Here is a 23,650-nt window from a genome sequence, read left to right on the forward strand (position 1 = left end):
GTTCACCATATGTTTTTCAAGCACCATGTGCTCATTACTGGGCTTGATACTAAACACACAAAGACTAATAAAATATGATTCCCTCAAACTATTTATGGATTGCCCCCATTAGACTATAAAGAAGTAGTAATTATAGACTTCCAGGTCTATCTGTGAGTCCTGGAATCCCACTAAAGTAAAGGCATACAAAAGGCTAAAGAGGGTAAGAGATGACGACAAATAAGATGTCAATGGAATGTGTGAAAATGGAAGGAGACAGATGCGTGGTAACAGGTAGAGGCGAGTGAACAGAAACCTGAGGGGTAGGGAAACCAGCAAGGAGGCAAGCTGATTTGTGCTGCAGAACCCTGGGGAGTGAGGCGGTATTGAGTATTGGTGATGCCGGGTGCCCTGAAGGTAAGAGACTCCTTCAACAGGAGTCTGTATAAGGAACAGATTGTGTAATCATCAACTCTTAAGAAAAGCAGAAAAGTTATACAATAAGGAAATGTTATTGTGGTAGGAAGTCTATACATACCTCAAATTTTAAAACCAAGAGGTTTCAGTATGGGCACATTTCTTAAAAATATATACGGAAGGAAAGCTTAAGGAATTGAGTGGCTCTAGGAGGAGGGACGAAGAGGGGAGGAGTGGATTTTGGATCATTGCTTTTGTTACACAGTAACACTGCCTGACTTTTTGAAATATGCATTATTAAAGTATAATATATACACAGAAAACAGCATAAATCCTAAATGGATACCTTCATAAGGTCTCACAAATTGAAGACACCCAAGAAGCCACTAGCAGGATGGAGGAATCAAACATCTTCAGCCTCCCAGATGCTCCTTTGTGCCCCCTTCCAATCACTGTATCCCCGCTCTCCTTCCCCAGAGGTAAACACTCACGGCGCTTAACAGCATAGATTAATTTTGCCTGTTTTGGAGCTGTAAGTAAATGGAATAATATAATATGTGCCCTTGATGTCTAGCTGCTTTTTCATAGCACTGTGTTTGTGAGACTCATCTGTGGTACACAGAGTGGTTATTTCCATTATCTCTATGGTATTACATTACATAAATATAGCTGTTCTTTATACTGTTGTTGGGCATTTGGGTTGTTTCCAAAAGACACTGCCAGAAACAAGTCCAGTCCACATTGTTTAGGGAAGATAGTAAGCATTTCCTAGCTGTGTACCTAGGAGTGGATTTCCTAGGTCAGAGGCTCCCCATGTGTTGAGTACATTTCTTTCAGCAGCATACGGAAGCTCCAGTAGTTCTGTATCCTTGTCACCACTTTGTGTCATCAGTCTTTTAATTTTAGCCCTTTTGGTTTGTGTGTGATAGTATCACATTATGATTTTAATTTGCATTTCCCTGATGAACAATGCCATCAGGGACCTTTTCGTAGGTTTATTGGTCATTTTGTGAAGTGTGTTTGTGTGTTTTGCCCATTGTTTGAAAATTGGGTTATTGTCTTTTCCTCATTTATAGGAGTTCTTTGGTACTTATACGTATTGCTTGTATATTGTGATTTGCATTTTTATTCTGTTAAAGTGCCTTTTAATGAACAAAAGTTTTTATTTTAATATATTCCAATTTACACTTTTTTTCTTTATGGTTAGTACTTTTTGTGTCCTATTTTAAAACTTTTGCCTAAGGTCATGCAGATGTTCTCCTCTGTCGTATCCTAGAGCTTCACTGTTTGATTTTCATGTTTAGAACTTTGAACTATCTGGAATGAGTTTTGTTTATGTGCAGTAGGGTTCATTTAATTGTTTTTCCACATGGATATCCATGTAACCCAGCATCACTGATTGAAAAGGCTACTTTTTCCCAATGATCTTTAGTGCCACTCTGTTGTAACATAAGTGAACATATATGTTTGGATCAGTCTGTGGTATTTGTTCTTTTCCATTGATTTAATTACCTGTTCTTATATTAGTACTACGCTTCCCTAATTGCTATCCTGCAGTTTTATACTAAGTCTTAACGTTTGGTAATGCACATCCTCCAACTTTCTTGGTTTTCCTCAGGTTAGTATTGACTATTCTTGGCCTTTTCCATTTCCACATAAATTCTAGAATCAGCTTGTCAATTTCTACAGAATAATAATAAAAAATACTGTTTTCTTAAACCAGTGTTTTTAAACCACTATTGGGATAACATTGAATCAATTTTGGGAGAATTGATGTCTTTATATCATTGAGTCTTCTAATCTGTGAATATCCATTTATTTAGGTCTTCTTTTCTCTCAGTGCCGTTTTATGGTTTTCTGCATAGAAGTCTCTGTTTTGGTTAATGTGTGCATGACATATCTTTTTTCATTCTTTTACTTTCAGTTTTTCTTCATGCTTATATTTAATGGGTTGGGTATCCACTGAGTTTGTCATTGTTCTTTGGGGAGGGCAGAGAGTATTTGGTGGTGTAACAATCTTTTTCTTTCAATTGGAGTATTTTGTCTCTTTATAGATAGTGTAATTACTGATATGTTGGAGTTCGAGTCTATCATCTTAATATTTGTTTTTTCTGTGCCTACCTGTGGTAAGTTCCTTTTTTTCCCCTTTGCTTGCCTCCTTTCAGATTCATATACATTTTCTAAATTCTATTTCCTTCCTCTTGATTAGCTTGTTAGTTGTGCATTCATTTACTATTCTTTTATGATTTCTTTAAATCTAAGTTACTCTGTTTACCTCTTCCTGCATAGTGCAAGAATCTTGGGACATGTTAACTTCATTTACCTTTTTTTTTTTTTTTTTTTTGAGATAGAGTCTCATGCCGTCACCAGGCTGGAGTACAGTGGTGCGATCTCAGCTCACTGCAACCTCCACCTCCCAGGTTCAAGCAATTCTCCTGCCTCAGCCTCCTGCCTCAGCCTCCTGAATGGCTAGGACTACAGGTGTGTGCCACCACACCCAGCTGATTTTTGTATTTTTAGTAGTGGTGGGGTTTCACCATGTTGGCCAGGATGGTCTTGATCTCTTAACCTCATGATCCGCCCGCCTTGGCCTCCCAAAGTGCTGGAATTACAGGCGTGAGCCACCGTGCCCAGCCGTATGTTTTAATTCTAGGTATATTTTCATCTCTGTAATACAGTCTCAGTATTGTTCCAGATAATCCTTATTCATTTGGATTTCCTCCCATAGTTGCCCTTTCCATCACCCTTCATTCCTTCTGCATCTCCAGGAGCTTTCATTAGGGATCATTTCTCTTATACCTGAAGAACTCCCTTCATTATTTTCTTTAGTCTTAATCTACTGGTGACAAATTCTCTCCATTTTGGTTTGTCTAAAGATGCTTTTGTTTAGCTTTTATTTTGAGTGGATAATATCACTTATTATAAAATTTTAGATTGGCAGTTGTTTTCTTCCAGCACTTTGGAGATGTTACTCTATTGTCGCTGGCTTCCTTTATTTCTGTTGTGAAGTTAGCTATAAAGGTAATGTGGTTTTGTTTTTCCCCTTTCCTTGCTTTTTGAGTTTTCTTAGTTTTTGGTTTTCCAGCAGTGTGCCTAGGGGAGTTTTCCTGCATATTTATCCTTCTTTGGGTTGTAAGTACTCCTTGAAAATGGGATTTTTTGTCCTCTGCCAGTTTTTAAAAAATCAACCTTTGTTTCTTGAAATAATTGCTTCTGTCCCATTTCCTTTTTCTTATGTTAGATCATTTCACTGTGTTTTCTACATCTTCTGTACCCTTTTCTTTTTCATCATTTTTCTTTTCATGCTTTATTCTCAATATTTGCTTTTGATTTATCTTCCAGTTCACTTTTCCTCTCTTTAGCGGCGTCTATTCTGCTTTCAACCCCTTCAATTGAGATTTTAATTGTAAGTATCATATTTTTCAGTTTTAGAATATCCATTTGATTATTTACTTATAGTTTGCGTCTCTGCTGAAATTCTGTATGTTGTCATCTAATTTCTTCAACATATTTATCACAGTTATTTAAAGTTGAAATCTGGTATCCTGATATCTGGATAGCCTGTGCCTGTTTTTATTGTCAGGGTTTTTTTTCCCCTACTCTTGGTATTTCAGCCATTGGTCTTGTCTCCTGGTGTTTTCATGTTCTTTTTTTATTTGTTTGTTTGTTTGTTTGCTTGTTTTCCTTCAAGACTGAACGTTGCTATTTTAAATTGTAGAGATAGTTTGAGGCTCTGAATTACGTTTTTTTCCCTACATAGGATTACTGTTTTCTCCTGACAACTGGTTAAGATAAGGACAGATCACAATAAAAATACAGGAACTGAGCTGATTGGAAATTGTGTGGTCTGTTTCCAGTTTACCTTTGAGGGTGTAGCCCTTGTGTGTCCTATTGGAAAGGGTTGCTATTTACCAGAGCCATTCTGTTTCTTGGGCTCAGAACTATGCTTTTTCTCTTCCTAGCCCATGAGACTTCAGGAAACTTTATTCAGCTTCTCAGCTTCTTGGCAACAGGTTACAAATTAGGAAATGCCTTTAGAGAAAAAGCAGCCCTAAACATTGGACTCAGTCCTTCTTTTCAAGATCTTGGCCCTCCTTACCTTGGGGCCTTGGTATTTCTCCAGTGCCTTCAAATAAATGTTTTATGTACGTTTTCCAGAGTTTCTATGTGGGAAGGCTGTTTACAGTAAGTTATTCTGCCATCACTACAAGCAAAATCCTCTTTGATTTGTAAAAACTGTATACATTTACTACTTTGAAAATAAAAATTTTAAAGAGCACAATAGGAACACAAAGTTAGTACAGCATGTATAGTACCTGCAATAATAAGAACATAAAATTTGATCCCAATGGGAGGATAGGGGAAATTTTCAGAGCAGAATTGACACCTAGCGAGGGCTTTGTGGATTGTTTAGGACTCCTTTAGCATTCTAGGAGAAGGAAAAGTAGGATAAAATTCTTAGAAAATCATAGGGTAATATGAGAGGTTTAAATTTCAGAAATTTCCACACTTTCCCTAAATCTTGCCAGCTGTTGTGTAGATGATGAAATGCATGTTTAGAGAAAAGACTACTTTACAGGTTGCGTCATCTCATACTGATAACACCCAGAAAGATATGCTGTCTAGCTGGTGTCTGAAAAACAGCCTAGAAGTAGCCCCATTTAATTTTGGCAGGCATTGGAAGGCAGTTGCATAAGTGAGCACTGCATGTATGATGCCTTAAAGATGAGAGAAAGAAGGCTGATGGAAGGAACTGAATATGGTGAAAGTAATAGGCAAAGAGGAAGTGAGAAGTAAGAGGATAAGGCTGAAAAGTTAGGCCAGGGTCAGATTCTAAAGGGCCTCATAAACTAAAATAAATGGGTTAGACTTTAACTGAAGAATATGTGAACATGTTTTTCAGCTGTGGACACAGTTCAGATTGCTTTTTGTATAGGTTGCCCTTCCTCCCATGTGTAGAATAGATTGGATGGAAACAAAGTGGTAGGCAAGCAGGCTGTTGCATTAATCCAGATAAGAGATGATAGTGTCCTACAGTGGAGATGAAGTGATGGATTGAAGAAGCAAAGACCCGATCATTATTGGTGACTGGTTAGAAGTTGGTGGAGATGGTAACATGAACGGTTCCAAGTGTTTGTCCTTATAGCTCAGTGAAGAATTGTATGAATCACTGATGGGAACACAGGACCATTGGTAGGAGTAGGGAAGGTGAAGTTCAGGAATGCTGGGTTCAGCACTAAATATATTGCATTTGAAGTGCTTGGAGAATATGCAGGGAGAGCATCATTAGGCAGCTAAATCTTTGGCTCTGGAACTCAGTAGAGAAGGCTGGGCTGGATGATACAGATTTGAAAATTGTTGGTAAAATGATAATGATTGGAAGTAGATAATTTTGCCAACAGGGAGTGGTAAAGTAAGCGACATCCTATCAGTTGTAATCCTGAAGAACATGACTGGTTAAGGAGGAAACTGGCAATGGAAATCTTTGAAAGAAAGAAGAACATGGAGCTGTGGAGGGGGCAGAGAAACCAGGAGAGAGGGATGTCTCTAGAGCCACAGACATAGTTGCTGCCCAGAAAGTCTTGTCAAATGGAAGACTTAAGCATCCGTTAGCTTTAGGAATAAGGAGGTCACTATTCTCCTTGTTGAAGGCAGTTTCAGGAAAGTTGGAGAATGGATGGGAAGCAAGGAAAGAGACAGCACGTGTGGAAAACTTCTTGGGTCTCAGTTTCCTTGTCCACAATTGAGGTGTGTGGGATTTTCAGAAGTTGCACGTGAGCTGCCACTGGGCTGCATTCTAATACAATTGTGTTTCTGTTTGACCAGTGCAGATACAGTGCAGTGTTCAAAATATATTTCTGTATAGCTGATTACAATTACACAGAACCCTTTGTAAATACTTTGGAACAGATAAAAGGTTTGTGTCATACCTGGTCTTTATCTTCTGAGGTTGCTGTGTGGCCCAATACTGTCTGGATACACAGTCCACCTGAATTCTGGTAAAGAATAGCAACCATTATGAAGAATGCTGCTATATTTGATATCACTTGATATGCCTTCATAAGACTCTGTTACTGAGTATCATTTAAGATCCAGATGGCAAGAATACCGTGAAAGTAATCTGTGTTTTCAAAGGACTGTGGTTATTGAAACAGAAATCTGCTTTAGTATTTCACTCTGGTGGTTCTGGTATTGTGAGGCACACTTTGACTGCAGGAACAGTTCCATTTGGAGGGTGTTGTTTGCTTGGAGATCTGACCCTGTAGTGATGAGCACTGAGAATGTTGCTATGTGTTCAGCCATGCACAGCCATGGGTGTTCATTGGGCTTTCTGACCTCTGATAGCCTGGTTTCATCCTTTTGATGGTATGGCTTCCTCTTTATAGAAACGTGATCTCCCTCAAGAAGATCCTTGATGTGCTTTGAGATTTCACAGTGAGTCCTTAGCAGAAAACACATGGGATGGACCAGCTTAGGTTTTTGGAATTTAGCTCTTCTGATTTCTGTGTTTTTTTAATTGTATGAGTCTAGGAAAGGTTTTTTCACTAAATGGATTTTGCATAAACATGTCTTTTCTAATTGCATATGATAAATGATTTACTCCTCCAAACTTATATATGACTCAAATAGAAGGGGATTCAAGAGTCCATATGACAAATGGGAAGACAAGAGGAGAGGTCTAGAAATCACAGCCTAGAATCTGCAATGGTCAGAGCTAGGAACTCAGCCTCTCCTAAAACCCTTGAGAAACTGAGGCCCAGAGGGAAAAGGCAGCAGTCTAGACCACACAACTAATCAGCAGCAGAGCCGGAGCCAGATGGGGTCTTAACTACATCTGGCGCTTTCCTGAGCAACAGCATCCTTCAACCCTGTGCCAAAAGCTTAAGCGTAAAATGGAATGACCATTCTCCTCAGATTGTTTCTCTCCTTCACCTTAGCTTTGTTTACCCTTGTGCTTTCTCTTCTGGACTTCTCCTCTGCCATAAAAAGCACTTAGTTTAAAATTCTTTCATTCCGCCAGCTGTATTCAGAAGTGCCATGAGATAAATGACAGATTGGCAGCTTTGTAATTTACCTTGATTAGATCGTAGTTTTATATCCCAGCTGTGTGATTTACTAAATATTTACATATTAGCAAGTCTGCAGCACTGCAAACCCATCTGGTTTTATGGATCTGAGGCCTTTCACACTCTACTGTATCACAGAGCCTCGCCCTCAGTGAGGAAAGTGAGGAAAAGACCACCTCCTGTGTAGGTGCTGACTCAGCTGAAGCAGTGGCTAGTAAAGACCACGCTCGCTGGTGCCAAGAGACCTTCCAGCTCAGTCCTGTAGAAAATAGTCATTTCAAAAGTTCAGTGCGAGAGAGACATCGATTTGCATATTTTTCATGTAGGTCGTACGTGTTCTAACAAAAAGGGCTCTTAGTTCTCTACCCCAAAAAGCACTATAAAGAATATTTGACCTCGAAGTGAGGAAAGCTCAGATGTAGCTCTCGTGCCACCTCTGGAAGCGTTTGTGGGCAAGATACGTCTCAGCACCAGGCTTCATCTGTGAAATTTTATGAGATGAGCTCTAGGGTAAACTGTTCAGTGATTCTCAGGCTCATATGTGTCCTGGCATCTCCAATCTTCATCCTCTTCTCGGGTGTGTCAAGGATTGCGTGCCAGGTAGTAAGACTCACTTTTATTCTGCATGAGTTAGTGCTACAGCTTTAAAGGACTAGTTTATATTCACAGTTTATCACCAAATCCCATCATCTGTTTAGATGCATATTTAAAGATAAGCAGGCACTTCACAAAAGAGGATATCTAAATGGCCATTAAGTGCATGCAAAGGTGCTCAACATCATTACTCATTAAGGACATAAAAGTTAAAACCTCATTGAGATGCAGCTACACATGCATCAGAACGATTAAATTAAAATCTGATGATACCTGATGTTGGCTAGGATGTAGAGCAACTGCAATTCTTACAGACTGCCAGTGGAATGTATAATGGTAAAATCATTTTGGAAAACTGTTTTTGTGGTATCTTCTAAAGCTAAATATATACTTACTCTATGATCCAGCATTTCAACTCCTAGAGAAGTGATTCCAAAGAGAAGTGATCTCATATGGCCACTTGAATATATAAGAACTTTCTTGTTAGATTAATTCATAATAGCCCCAAATGAGAAACAACCCAAATGTCCATCAACAAGAGAATGGATAAACAAATATTAGCATATTTGTATCGTGGAATACTATATAGCAAGAAAAAAGAATGAACTGCCACACATCACAGCTTAGCTGAATCTCACAGCATTATGGTCAGAGAAAGAAAGCAGACACAAAAATATACATGTATGTGGTTCTGTTAACATGAAGTTTAAGAACAGGTAAAAATAGTCTAAGGTAATAGACATTAGAATAGTGATTACTTCTGGTGTGAAGGGAGTATTGACTAGCACAACTGATGGTGGATATGTGGCTGTGTCCATACGTACCAGTTCACTGAGCTGCACCTGTGGACTTGTTCACTGTAGTGTATGTAAGTTACGTCCCAGAAAGACAATTGAGAAGAAAGGTGCCTTTCAATGGCCTCCCGCAAACGTGTGCATGAACATACCCAGGTATGTCCATCTGTGTACTCACTCCCAGGCACTTGGTGTTCTAGGTCTGGGGACAGTGGGGCAGTGGGAGCAAGGCAAGTCAGGGGGAGGAAGTCTTTAGTATTGCATTTGTTATTAACGTGTCTCTTGGTTTGGCCCAGAGCCAGGGGGATATGTTTCCGAAGCCAGCTGCTTCTTTGAGAAACACAGCAGTTCAAATTTTATGAAAACTAATCTGCAGCTCCCCTTCTGTGCCAGGCCCTGGTGCAGAAGCTTATTCCTAAGTAAAATGTGACATTTAGATGGAATCTAATTGTAAGTCTGATGGACTTTTATCCCCAGGGGTGGCTGCTAGAGAGACGGCCCAAGCTCTGAAAACGCTGGCCCAGGCCGCCCGTGGAGTGGCTGCATCGACGACCGACCCCGCGGCTGCCCATGCCATGTTAGATTCTGCTCGAGACGTGATGGAGGGCTCCGCCATGCTCATTCAAGAGGCCAAGCAGGCCCTGATTGCACCTGGAGACGCAGAGAGTCAACAAAGACTGGCTCAGGTGAGGCTTGTGGTTGTCATGGTCATCATTAACGTGGACATGTGGGTGGGCTGTCTCCTGGGCACTTTTCCCTGATATGAACACTGACACAGCAGTTTTTTGCAGAAACTTCCAAAGGTCATAACCGTGCTGGCCATACATGATACTCACTTTTGTAAGTCTTGCCTAGTATTCTTTACATTAATGTGTGATCTGCTTAATTCACGGTCAGGAGAGGGTATGGGGGCCTTTGAATTCTGTCCTTGGGAGTTTCAGAGCCAGGACATAACATGCTTGTTTTGGGCCTATGCGTGCTGACCTGTATTGCTGTTCCTCGCCAGGGAGTGAGGTAGATCCACTAGGGCTGGCCACCCGGAAGTTTTCAACCCTGGCTCTCTATTACTTCTTTGAATGATTCTTCAACTGCCTGATGGAACCAGTTGGCTAAGGAGCATCCAGGCAGAGTCCTAGACGTGGGGCTGGGAAGGAGATGGCTTAGATTACAGGAAATGACCCTCCTCACCTCCAAAGACCTTCCTTTTAATTGAGGATACCGAAGAATGCATACAGGGGGCCACTAAACATTGCTAGACAGCATGAGGGCAACTCCAGGTTGTGCTCAGAGCACCCCACTTGCCCCTGGGTAGAGTGAGGTTTGGGAGGATGGCCCCATGGGTCACTGAGAGGAAATTAACCACAGCCCTTCCAATTGTGATCCAAAAAACTCAAGGTCTCCTTCCACCTCGGTGACCTCAGCAGGGCTCCCAAGAAGGGAGATATTTTCATTTCTCTTGGTATAAGAAATCTTTGCTTTAGAACCTGACCTCATGCTGGAGAGTTCTGTGTTTGAATCACAAAACTGTGGCTTAGCCTGGCTTTGGGGAACAGGTGGGATGTGCTGTGTCACTGTGTCGGACCCTTTGCTGAGACAGAATGTTCATCCCAATAAGAGGGTGGAAAACATCTTCTCTGGGACGAGGGGCCTGGATGAGGTGGTGTAAGACAGGGGATGGTGGCAGGCGGATGCTGGTGGGTCATTTTCGTGTGTGTTTCAGCTCTGCGTGTCATCACTGCCCGTTCCCAACCAGTGCGCAGAAATGTTTGTACTTAAAGGTGCTTCTCTCCCTCCACGAATTCAGGTGGCTAAAGCCGTCTCTCACTCCTTGAATAACTGCGTAAATTGCCTCCCTGGGCAGAAGGATGTGGACGTGGCCTTGAAGAGCATCGGGGAGTCCAGCAAGAAGCTGCTTGTGGATTCGGTGAGAGGTTCTTAGACTGGGAAAGGACACTGGGGGACTCGGCTTGCATTAGGTGTGAGCGAAGTCTTCTCTCCATGAGATCTCTGAGCAGCTAACCCTTCCTCTAGGAGTCCTGTTTTTCCCACCAGTCTTTGTTTTCCATGTTTTGCTGTCTGATCAACAAAGTTCCCAGGTGAAGCTTTTAAAACTTACTTTTTCTTTGAGCCCATGTTGCCGTTTCCTCTCGGATCATCCCAGAGAGACAGGCAAAGGGGTGTGTGATCGCCTGGCTTCTTATCAGGACATCTCAGATAGTGACAATCAGGTGTTGGAAGGGTACATGTGTCCAAGACTCAGTGAGACAGCAAGTAGTCTGAGGAGTTTCATCTTGAGGCCTGTTCCCGTCCCTGCTTTGTGAGTTTGCTGAAGGAGGGTTTGTGCTCGTGCATCTTTGTTTCTTCTCTGCACAGGTATGGAGGCAATGCATGTGGGTGATGGATAGAGTCTAGCTTAACTCCCTAGAACTTTTCACAGATAGGTTATCATTCTGCTAGATGACATTTAAAAGTTATTAGCAAAGGCCACTAATATAATTGTTGGCTATTAGTTTGGAAGAACATGATTTGAAGTTTGATAGCATCTGCCGTTTAGTTTACAAAGCTAAAACGTAGCTTTCATCTTAAGAGAGACAAAATAGGGTAGAGTTTTAGAGAATGGACCCCGGAGTTAGATTACCTTGGTGTGGATCCTGTCTCTGCCACATAAGAAACCTTGAGCCCCTGTAGATAGCTTACATTTTTAGATCCACAGTGTCGAGCACTGAGTAGGTGTTTGATAAATTTAAATGAATGAATGTATATGTTGAGGGTCAAACCTATTAATAAAATGGGCTCAGATGACTCAGAGCCTTTTAGTCGTGATGACTCAAATGCATCCCTGAAGAGTCTGTCTCCCCTCCACAATACCTTCCTTTTATCCCTCCCCGACAAAGCAAAATGGGGGTGTGCCGTCTGTTCCCCATAGCTACCTCCAAGCACGAAGCCTTTCCAGGAAGCCCAGAGTGAACTGAACCAGGCAGCAGCTGATCTGAACCAGTCTGCTGGGGAAGTTGTCCATGCCACCCGGGGCCAGAGTGGAGAGTTGGCTGCAGCCTCTGGAAAGTTCAGCGATGATTTTGATGAATTCCTCGATGCTGGCATTGAGATGGCTGGCCAAGCTCAGGTGGGTGTGGAGGTGGTTGTCTGGAGTTGACCTTAGCCTCTCCTCTCAGATGGACAATCCATCCTTGAGACTGATTGAACAAGTAGGAAAAGGAACCTGGAAGCAGGCAGGCCATGGTTGCATTCTTTTTGCTACTTAGGAAGCTTATGCCCTCTTGGGAATGGCATTCCCAGAGATACTGTCAGCTTATGCATGAGGTGCTGTTAGTAATGAAGGATATCTTCTCGCATGATCCTCCAGCAGAATTCATAGTCTTACTATTTGGAGGGAGGGTAGAAAGAAGGAGAATGTTTAACAAAGATTAGAACAGCTCTTCAAATGTGGGATAATAAAGTAAAAATATTTATGTATTTGAGGTTTAATGGACCATTCAAATGGTCTGTGTCTAATACTGAGTGTCAAGTAATTAAAAACTGTCTCCTTCAGATGAACAGATAAACCCCTTGTTTAGAACAAGGGAGCTTGACTGATCTGGTGTCAGCTTGCAGAGCTGTTTTTTTTCCTGCGCTGCTTTGACCTCCCTAAAAGAGATAACCAGGGTATATCTTCTTCTAGTATCTACAAAGAATTGTTTCTCAGATGGCAACCAGGTGAGAAATGTGTCCTTTCTCGAGTCAGGAACTTTAGGGATGCAGTCAGCTCTGAATATCGAGACAGTGCTGGTCGTTTGTGCCAGGCCGAGATGTACAGCTCCTTGACAACTCCAGCATTGTTGAGCAAGACGCTGGAATCGCTGCCTGGTCTGTGCATTGGCTCACAGCTCACTCGCTCTCCTCCCACCCCGCTCCCCGCTTAATGCCTCTGGTTGTGAGAAAGCACAGCTCTTGGCTGACCCACTTGGGGATGGATTTCTTTCCCCATGGCATGCATCTTGATCTGAGCATCTGTTTGGAGAAGGGTAGACACTGGTCAGTGTCTCAACGAGTTAGGCATCCACAGGCTAATTGGGTTTAATGTGATCTGTACAGATAACCTGCCTGCATGTCAGGATGCTGCTTCTAGCTCTCTGAATGCCTCCTTCAAGAAATGGACAGGTCCTAATCGCTCTGGCTCCTTTTGACCTTCCAGACAAAAGAAGACCAGATCCAAGTGATAGGAAACCTCAAGAATATCTCGATGGCATCCAGCAAGCTGCTGTTAGCTGCCAAGTCTCTCTCTGTAGATCCAGGAGCTCCCAACGCAAAAAATCTCCTGGCTGCAGCTGCAAGGTAGGAGTGGGACAAAATGTGCTTTTGTATGTGGTTAAACAGTGTCATTGCAGTCTGAAGATGTGCCTGACATCCTCCCAGTTTTGCTGAGCAAAGAATTGGTGCTGTCCTTAGGTCATGGGAGGTGGAGCTGAGAGTGATGGACACTCTGGTATTTTATAAAACTGGTTCATTTTCATGTTCTTTCCCTGCTAAAAATACCTTCTGTCTTCTCATACAGCCTTTTCAGTAGAGACTTGCTTAGACGTAAGGTCCTTTTTGATTTGTAAACACAATGGATCAGACAGTTTTTTTAAAGCAGTGTTACATCTTTCAGATTATAAAATAACATATGCTTCTTGAAAAATCAGAAAATACCAAAAAGTGTAAAGATAAAAAGCGGTGCTCATCAAGTCATCTAACAGACTTTTGTTGAGCATTTAACCCTGTGCCTGGCATCAGTGTTAGACTGAATGTAATACGTCGTATCTCTCACATGGGGAAGGCTCCACTTTAAGATGAGTAGGGAGTCAGTGGGAATAAATTGTTTTTGGAAATATATTAAAACATGAGTGTGAATTTTGGGATGATTCTGGTGTCCTTCTCTCCTATTGGTTTCACACAGGGAAGTGGGTGAAACAGTACAGTTTCTGCTCCAGGGCCACAAGTTAGTTCAGTAACTACTGGTTGAATGTGGTATGTGGAGCACTGCAGTGACAGCCCAAGAGGTTCTCACATCAGCTGCTCCTCTTTCATTTTCCTGAACCCAGAGAGTAGGGTGGTCATGATTCTGTGGTGGTGCAGGCATGTTTTCTTAGCATTATTTAACATCACATTATATATAAGAAAGCTGACAGTGGAGAGAGATTAAAAGCAGGACTATTAGGGGATAGAGAGTAATTGGAAGCCTTTTCAAAATGTGCAGATTCGTGATTTTTGAAAAGCATAGCTTTGATTCTGCTTTCTTTTTTTAAACTTGGTTTTTAAAATTTGCTTATTTGTGTGTGTGTGTGTGTGTGTGTGTGTGTCTTTGTATCTCCCCTGGGAGCTCAATGGCTGTTTTTTAAATTGTTGACATCAGGAGACCTGAATTATATTCCAAGCTTTTTACTACTTGACTGACTCAGTCGCATTGGTCAGGTTGCTCAGCCTGTCTAAACTTTCCCGTCTGCAAAGTGGGGGTGTGAACTGCATCATCCCAAAGCTATCTTTAGCTCTCAGCACATGAGATCTCATGGTACTCGTGGTCCAAACCTGCCCTTCCTCCCTTCTCGGCTTGTAGTGGTGTGTGTGTGTGTGTGTGTGTGTGTTTGTAAAGGGTTAGACACTGTCAGAGCAGTTTGCTTGCAAACCCTTGAGTTTCTTCATTTATTCCTGGAAGGTACATTTTAACTGCAAACAATAGCTAGAGCCACTAGAGGACTGGAAAATTATCTTCCCATCTCCCCATCTCATGCTTTGTTAGTGACTATTCTAGTAAATAAGTGACCTCCCTCGATGGCAGGAGAGTTGGGAGGTGGGGTTGGGGGTGATGTCTGTTCTGTTGAGCAGCTGTTTCTGATAAAAAACCCCCTCTTAATCATTCCTTTTTTTTCCTACAAAGAGCCTTTGGATAAAGCAACTGACATTTCCAGGTATCTGAACTCAGATGTTTCTCATTATCTTCAATTTTTTGCATCATTTCAAAATTACAGTTTCCAACTTGGAATGTCTTCACTCTCCTAAATTGTGGGAAGGAGGGGGAATGTATAAATTGCCCTTTTGAAAGCCAGCTATAGAAGGAAACAGACCCGGAAAGAATATTGCTGGTGTATGGCTCTGTGTATAGCTGCAGGCCCCCTGGTGGTGGCTTGGAAGAAAGGACACGGGGAAAAGGAAAAAAAAAAAAAAGCTTTCTTTGCCTTTCTGTCCTGGCTTTTAGCAGTTGACAGAGAATTCCCAGCCTGATGGTTTCATAGCCAAGTAAGCACTTAAAAATCATCATGTGAAAATGATTGTCTCAGGATGGAACTGGTGCAAGAAAACGCTGGCACATTCTCCTTGGTTTCTTGGCGCATTTTGGCAAGCTTCTGCTCCCTGGGGCTGTTTCTCAGCAGAAACTCCAGCCAGGTCAAGAGGGTCAGGCAGGCTCCTCTTGGGACACAAAGCTCTGCCAGGCTGGGGTTCATTCATTCATTGTCTTATTCATTCATGTCTTCATTACATAGATTTTCATCACAGACCTGATGTGGGCGAGGCCCAGTGTTGAGTGCACACTGTGATTAAGACAGGGATGTGGCCCTGGTGGAGTTAGGCAGGACTCAGCACGTGCTCCCCTCATTTCATCTGGGCCTAGAACAGTCCTGCATAAAAGTGCACAGGAAGCTGGGCAGAAGAGATCTGATCATCATAGTCTCAGTCTTCAGTCCTCTGTCCTCCTTGTTCTTGAGACTGTCAGGTCCTGCCTGTCCTTCCTGTGTGTATATCCTCAAAGTCCCCAGAAATGCCACTGCGAGGGCCCAGGCCTGGACCAACTCAGCCCTGTTGTGTTAACAGTCTCGAACCCCTTATTATTTGTGGTGTCAGCGGTCCTGCTTTCTCTGGGAAGAAAAGGTTTGCTTCTGGAGAAAAATGTAGAGAATGTCTTGTTCCTCTGTTCTTAATTCTGCCTTTGAGCCTGGGTGCGTTTTGGGGACCCTACCTAGCCCCTTGGTTTTGGATGCCTAGGGGAGAGGAAGTCATTTGCTATTTAGTGCCTGGCTTGTTCATTTTCTTCCCATGTAACTGATTGGGTTCTGGCTCTTTTCTGACAAGTCGGGTGAAGCTGGAGACCCTTTGTCACCCATTCGTCAGCCTTTTTCCCCAACCAGGGGCTGGGTAGGTGCTCCCTGAACTTAGTCAAGGAAATAGAAAGTTAGCTTGCAGTTGCCAAAAGGAAGGGGGTATCCTACCTCTGAGCACCTTCCCTGAATCACTGCTCACCACTAGTCATCCTGGCCAGAAGGACTCCAGAACTGAGAAGGCTTTAGGCCCACAGCGGCCAGCATCAGACCCCAGGGCCAGGTTTCAGCTGCTTTCCAGTCCACAGAGGGTGCTCCCTAGGAACTCGCAGGTAGCGCCTGTTCCCCTGGCTCCCCTTTGGTCTGAGGTTCTTGCTGGGCAGGGCTCCTCCTGTCCCCAAAGACTGTGAAGACGGATGGTCCAGCAAGCAGCACAAATGAGAAGAGTGCATCTGTTCCGTAAACAGAAAGGTGTACAAGAGACCTTTGCTCTCTGTGGGTCTTACAGAGAATGCTTCCTTCCCTCCATCCAAATCAGGATCTCACTCAGTCCTGACTTCCAATTGCTTCAGTCTACATCGAACCCTCCCTTTCAAGCAGACTCCGCGCCCGGCGGCTAAGGCTTTCATTTCCTTCTAGCTCCCTGTGAGTCCCTGCATTTATCTGCTCCCTAGCTCAGCCATCTATCATGCCCTGCCAGGTGTCCCGCCCTGGTACTGCTTTCTTTCATCTGACTTCTTTGTACCTTGTCTTCTCATTGTCTTGCCTTTTCAATTAGATTGCAAACACCTTGCCATCCTAGAGAGATACAAACGATTATTTTTGTTATTTTTAAATAATTTTTTTTTTTTTAAGAGAGGGAGTCTTGCCGTGTTGCTCAGCCTGGTCTTGAACTCCTGACCACAACCTCCAGAGTAGCTGGGATTATAGGCACAAACCACCATGCCTAGCTAGATGATTATTATTATGTTTATATTTTTATTTATTTATTTATTTTTGAGATGGAATTTCGCTCCATTGCCCAGACTGGAGTGCAGTGGCGCAATCTCGACTCACTGCAACCTCCGCCTCCCGGGTTCAAGCGATTCTCCTGGCTCAGCCTCTCAAGTAGCTGAGATTACAGGCCCATGCCACCATGCCCAGCTAATTTTCTTTTTTTTTAGACGGAGTCTTACTCTGTTGCCCAGGCTGGAGTGCAGTGATGCGATCTTGGCTCACTGCAACCTCCGCCCTCCGAGTTCAAGCAATTCTCCTGCCTCAGTCTCCTGAGTAGCTGGGATTACAGGCACCTGCCACCACGCCCGGCTAATTTTTTGTATCTTTAGTAGAGATGGGGTTTCACCATCTTGGCCAGTCTGGTCTTGAACTCCAGACCTCAAGATCCACCTGCCTCGGCCTCCCAAAGTGCTGGGATTACAGGCATGAGCCAGCACGCCCGGCTTCTAATTTTTGTATTTTTAGTAGAGACGGGGTTTCACCATGTTGGCCAGGCTGGTCTCAAACTCCTGACCTAGTGATCCACCCGCGTCGGCCTCCAAAAGTGCTGGGATTCTAGGCGTGAGCCACCGCGCCCAGCCTAGATTATTTTTTAATATCTGTGCCTTGACATAACAGGACCCTGGGAATACAGCTAGGTCAATTTCGATTTGCTCTTTCCTCCTTTCCCAGGTGCCTCTTCCCTGGAGGCAGGAAGAGAGGTGTCTGCTACTGCTTTTTACCCTCTAAGCTGCTGACTGGGTGACTTGTGCGAAATAGATCATCAAAAACACCAAGCGGTTGATTCTTCTCACACTCCTCCCCAATTCTGTATCTACTTGAGACTTCCAGCCAGAGCTCTCACACTTCAATTGAATCAATTCAGCATCTCTGAACACTAAATAATTTTTTGCCTTAACCCTTTTTAACCATTGAAGTTGTACATCCCAATTTTTTAGAAACTGAGAGGAGATAGATAAGCCTAGATGAAAACACTGTTTCTGGAAGGTAGCATTATGGTTATTTAGCTTTTTTGTATTTTTCAAAATGAACTTATGTAGCTTTGATCATTAAAAAAAATTGTAAAAAAAAATCAAAGTATACTTCAGACCTATTTGGATTTACAAAGACCAGAGACCCTTCTAATTTTGGCCATATTTTTTATGATAATGTAAATTATTTAATTTCTAATGGGGGGTAGATTTATTGAAAGTTTTTCTTTCAAAATAACATAAAGTCGCTTCACATTTTAATATATGTCATTCTATCATTTTCTATGCATATATATGTTTATTTTTAGAGCGGTAGGCCCATTCTATTTATGCTCTCTTGTAAATTTTATTTTCCTTAATCATGTAACACATATATTCATCTGTGACATTAGGAAATGACTTTTAATGGGTCCCCAGGATTCTGTTGTGGGCTGTATATTTATTTAATCCTTTATTGTTGCGTATTTGGGTTGCTCCATATTCTTTGCTCATAGATAACTGCTGGAGTTTAAAACATAAATATTATTTTTCATTGTCAAATTTACATAACCATTTGCCTCTGGACCACTTAGCACTTATTTAGCTGTTTAATCCCGACTGTAAAATGAGTTATGGGAATTTGTGATAGCTAAATAATGCTTCTTAGTTTTAGATCAGTATTATCCAAGCATCTCACTTAGACACGCGATGCTGGGCGGGACTTTTGTGGATTACCCAACCACAAACCCTTAGTCTGTTGGTTTTTGTCCCAAGTTTTTATTTGAAAAAACTTTACATCTACAGAAAAATTTAAGAGATGAGGAAAACTGGCAGCTTTCCCACAGCTGTATATCCTCTGGATTCACCAGTTATAAACACTTAGTTTTTAATGGAAGAAACTTTTATATAGTAACACGGTTTTTTAAAAACACAGATAAACAGGAAACACAGAGAGAATTAAGCTAAACAGAAAGCTTCTGTGATATGTGGAAATAGCACCAAACGATCATGCCATTATGATGTTGATATATGCCACCCTATCTCAGAAGTGTGTCTCAAAGCCACCACCACGGAGAACAGGGTACTGCTCTCCCCAGGGGGTACTTTAAATGCGCACATTGAGGACTACACCCCTCCACAGTCCTTGGAACTGGGGATTGTCCGGCTGTCTCCTTATTCTTGTTTTGCTTTGCACCATGGACAGCACGGTGCTTCCCAATGACACCTTAATTAAATAGTGGTCCCCAAATAAATGAATCACCAGAGTCAATCTTACAAAAACTATTTTAGAATTTTTCCTATCACCCTAGTTCAATTTAAAATTGAAAGCAGTATCTCCTCATCAAATAATTAAGCTGCTTGCTTTTGTACATTGGCAACATCATTTTCTGTCTAATTTGATATTCTGTAGGAAGCTGCAAAGCCAATTTAACTAATAAAATGAGGCATCTTTTATATTAGTGTTGGTGATTAACAGCAATATGTGCCTATTTTATTTTTGTTTAACTTGCCAAAGCTGCAGTGGTTAGAAACTGAGTAGAATTCGGGGCCCTGCCAGAAGTGTGGACCAGTTATGACACTGCAGAAAAGAACTATGTATTTGGTTTTGGAGTCAGAAAGGCATGAGTTTACGTCTTACTTCTACTGCTTATTTGTAGCATCCTCTTTGGGAGTTATCTCAGATTTTTCATTTATAAAATGCATGGGTTTTCAATTTTAAGACTTAGTATAAAGCTAGTCATTAAAACAGTGTGGTATTGACAAAACATTGACCATGTAGATCAGTGCAACACAAATCAATGGGGAAAAGATTGTCTTTTTCAACAAATGGGGCTGGAACTATTGGGCTTACATATGCAAAACAATTTTTAAAAGAACTATGACCCATATCTTATACTTTATAAAAAGTTAACTACAAATGGCCATGACTTTCAAAATTATCCATGTCATGAGCTCAGACAAATTAAACAGGGGCTGCCCAGGAGGGACAGAGTGCTTGTCAATGTAGAAAAATCTGGGCTACCTCTTATGTTCTAAGAATAGAAACAAGTAAAGTCATATAAGAGTCCCTAGTTTATTTCTGTTAATGTTAACAAAGAAAATAGGTATTTTAATGAATAATTTTGTGGTCACTTTTAGGAACCAGTCAATCACATAGAATTTAATGGAAGGAAGAAATTTTAAAATCACAGGCACAGTTCACTTTATGTCTGTGTGTTAAAAAATGTACAAAATATTCCAAATTGTTCAGGTTGTCTTGTTCCTTGGGGGCTGCTGATTAAGGGTCTTAAATAGTGCAAATATGGTCTATTTGCTTGTTGCAAATTCTTTCTTATGAATGTATTAGCTTTCTTAGCAAAACTACAGTTGACCCTTGACCAATGCAAAGGTTAGGGGCACTGACTCCTGCACAGTCAAAAATTCGTGTATAGCTTTTGCTTCCCTAAACTTTACCAACAGCCTACTGTTGACTGGAAGCCTTGCTGATACCATAAACAGTTAACATATAGTTTATATGTTGTATGTTAATGTATTATGTACTGTATTCTTGCCATAAGTTGAGCTACTAACAAAATGATAAGGAGGAGAAAATGTGCTTTTCAGTAAGTGGAAGTGGATCATCATAAAGGTCTTCATCCTCATCCCTGTCACATTGAGTAGGCAGTGGAGGAAGAGGGGTTCATCTTGCTGTCTGAGAGGTGGCAGAGGTAGAAGAGTTGGAAGGGGAGAAAGGAGAGGTAGACACACTGGTGTGACTTTTACTGAAAAAAAAAAAAAAAAAAAAACCCACCTATAAACAGATTTGCACAGTGCAAACCCATGTTGTTCAAAGGTCAACTGTATTAGGACCCCTTCCAGGTCTAGCAAATGAATTATCAGAGGCAAGATAAGGTTTCTCTTTCTGTCTTCCCTGGGTATGGTTTATTTTTGGTTGTATAGAGCCTCTGTGGAAGAGTTCTCCTGGGGACCCGAGCCGAAATAGTGAATTAATTGTATTTCTGGTGAGCCTGCAAAGCATTGTAGGGGAAATTACTGTTGATCTTAAAAAAAAAAAAAAAAAATTCTGTTTCTGTCACAGCTCTGTGACAGAGAGCATCAATCAACTCATCACTCTGTGTACCCAACAAGCTCCGGGCCAGAAAGAGTGCGATAATGCCCTGCGGGAGCTCGAGGTAGGTCCCTGGGTCCCTGGGAAGGCTGCTGAGGACTTGAGAGAGGGAGTGTCTGTGTCTGTGTGTCTGTCTGTCTTTGTCTGTGTCTGTTCTTTCCCTATAGGGCTAGTTTTCTCTTCTCTGTCCTTGCCTTTTATCTTTCCTTGGAGGCTGTTAAGGCCAAAGTTGCAATCCAAGTGGAAAGAAACTAAGATAAACTAGATTTACTTGGGATTATCGTTCCTGCTTCTCATTTTTCCAGCAGGAGGAGATGTATTTTGTTAAAGGATTCTTTATTTCAAACAGGAAGAGGCCTGTGATGTTGGGTGTAGGCTGAAGATCAGCAATTTTTACCTAAAAAATATTGGAGAGATTGTTCTGGAACAATGGGGAGAGAGCTAGAGGCTGGGATAGGTGTGCTTTTGAGTAAAAATGATTTTCCCATATATTGTGTCTGTACCATATAGGGGATATGTAAGAGGAATCCTAGGACTAATACTACTTACACAGTCAAGGTGGCTGTGGGTCCCCTAAGGGCCCAGAACACAGTGTGGGCACTTTTCATTTTATACTCATACTCATGTTATTTATGGAAAAGTTATGTATCCCCATAGAATGTGTGTGTGGGTAAACATAAAATCAGTGTACCTACTTGTATGTCCTAACCTGCAGTCCTAACCAATGCAGGTTATATTGAGGTGCCAGATGGGTATCTCAGTAGATGTGGGTTGATTGTCCCAAGGTACCTTCCATTTCTGGATAAATCAGCATGGGTCTGGCATGGTGGGAATACCCACTGCAGCTCCTAAAGCATTTGATTGAGGCCCTGGTACTGGCACTAGGCCATTGTGCACAGCTGGAAGTGAGAAGGGGATTGTTATCACAGGACCGAAGCATTCTGAAAACAGTTGAGAATGTTTCTTACATTGGCTGAATTACTACCCTATTCTGCTCTGTTCACATTTGCAAATATAAATATGTAGGCTGTTGATCTAAATGAGCTCTGTTGGCCTAGGTGCCAATACTCCGTCCCTTATTGATATCCTTGTTTGAAAAATATGACGACTTTAGGATTGCTGTTACTAAAACAGTTTTGATTATCCAAGGAGTGGGAGGAGGTTCTTGAATGAAATGAGCTCATTCCTTACACTGCCCTCTTTCCCTCCCATTTTTAACAGCTCAGCAGTTCCCCTTCCTTATCTCCCAGCCCCCAACCAGCCTTTGTAACTCAAATGACTGTCTTTTTGTTGGCTGTGTCCCAAAGATTGCTGGGTCCTAATGTACATTCTCGCTCCCTGGGGAGGAGGATAAATGGCTGCATCCCCAGGAAAAGTCCCTTACAAGTGGTGATCAGAGGTCATTACAGTGCCATGACTGAGCTAGCCATGGTTTTCAGTGGCTTAGAGACAGAGAGCCAGGCCCCTATACCCATTTATTTCCTTGATGAGGACCGAAACAACAATAAATGTTTTCTATACTGTTTAAATTAAAACCAAATGAACCATTGCAATGGGCAGTTTGGGGGAATTACCTTCTTTCATGCCTTCCCATTAAAATGTTCCAAAATTGGAAAAACTGAGGGTTCTTACTAGTCATGAAGAAATGAATGAATGGCCTTTTGAAATTTAAACTCCTTAGAATTATCCTGCAGAGAAATTGTGCTAATTGACCATGCATGTATTGCCTTATAGTAATGTTCTAATCTGTTTTAAATGCCATCCTTCTGTGTTTACCTTGTTTCTTCTCCTTTAAAACTGAAAACAAGAGATTCTAATCTCTGGCAAAGCTAACCAGAGACCCGCTCCCCTATAATGAGCATTGTGTTGCTAACAGGAAATCTGAAGTCATGATGTCATGATCTAAATTCTCAAAAATCTGAGTAAAAGTGATTATGACCAGAAACTTATATATGGAGGGAAAGTTGATAGTTGGTAGTTGATGTTGCATTTCTCTTGCTGTATGACGTTTGCTTGCTTTTTATGTTGTGTTCTTCTTCTGTAGACTGTGAAGGGGATGTTGGACAATCCTAATGAACCTGTTAGTGACCTCTCTTACTTTGACTGCATTGAGAGTGTGATGGAAAACTCCAAGGTAAGACTGTCTGTACCATAAGTCAGAAGTTAGCATTGCTTGTCAATGTGGGGAGAAGTTTAGACGTACCTTATGTGCATCTGCCCGTGGCTGGTCTGCAGGGCTAGCCGCATGTAGCATGAAGCCTTGTGGAGCCCTTTGCTCAGGAGCTTCTCAAACTTGAGGGTGCATCAGAATCACCTGGAGGGCTTGTTAAATACAGATTGCCTACCCCCAAGTTTCTGTTTCAGTAGATCTGAGATGAAGCTGAGATTCTACATTTCAGACTATCTCCCAGGTCCTGCCCCTGTGGTCCAGGAACCATACTTTGAGAACCCTTTCCTCTCTTTTTTCACAACTGGGTCTTATTGTGAGTCAAATCGTGTATTTTCTACACTGGAACTGATTTGGAAAGTCCTTCAGTGACTTGGGATCCTCATGTGTGTTCTTTTGCAATCTGTTCATGGCATGCATTCATGGCATTCTCAAGGAGGGTGAAATTGTTTTGTTTTGGTAGGATGTTGGAGAGGTGTTGAAAAAATTTAAGTTAATGTAATGGCT

The 23,650-nt window shown here is 41.9% G+C and overlaps 1 protein-coding gene across 1 annotated transcript in view; it reads left to right on the forward strand.

Moving 5' to 3' along the window:
• The window catches only part of LOC116268521 (talin-2-like), a 253,145-nt gene that overhangs the window by 135,644 nt on the left and 93,851 nt on the right, over window positions 1–23,650 (forward strand). The window contains exons 27-32 of the mRNA XM_031662038.1: window positions 9,329–9,537; window positions 10,656–10,775; window positions 11,778–11,975; window positions 13,044–13,183; window positions 20,947–21,040; window positions 23,021–23,110. Coding sequence (XP_031517898.1) covers window positions 9,329–9,537; window positions 10,656–10,775; window positions 11,778–11,975; window positions 13,044–13,183; window positions 20,947–21,040; window positions 23,021–23,110 — 851 coding nt within the window. The remainder of the gene's footprint in view (window positions 1–9,328; window positions 9,538–10,655; window positions 10,776–11,777; window positions 11,976–13,043; window positions 13,184–20,946; window positions 21,041–23,020; window positions 23,111–23,650) is intronic.

This window comes from Papio anubis, unplaced genomic scaffold, assembly GCF_008728515.1.
Source record: "Papio anubis isolate 15944 unplaced genomic scaffold, Panubis1.0 scaffold36, whole genome shotgun sequence".
Taxonomy (NCBI): Eukaryota; Metazoa; Chordata; class Mammalia; order Primates; family Cercopithecidae; genus Papio; species Papio anubis.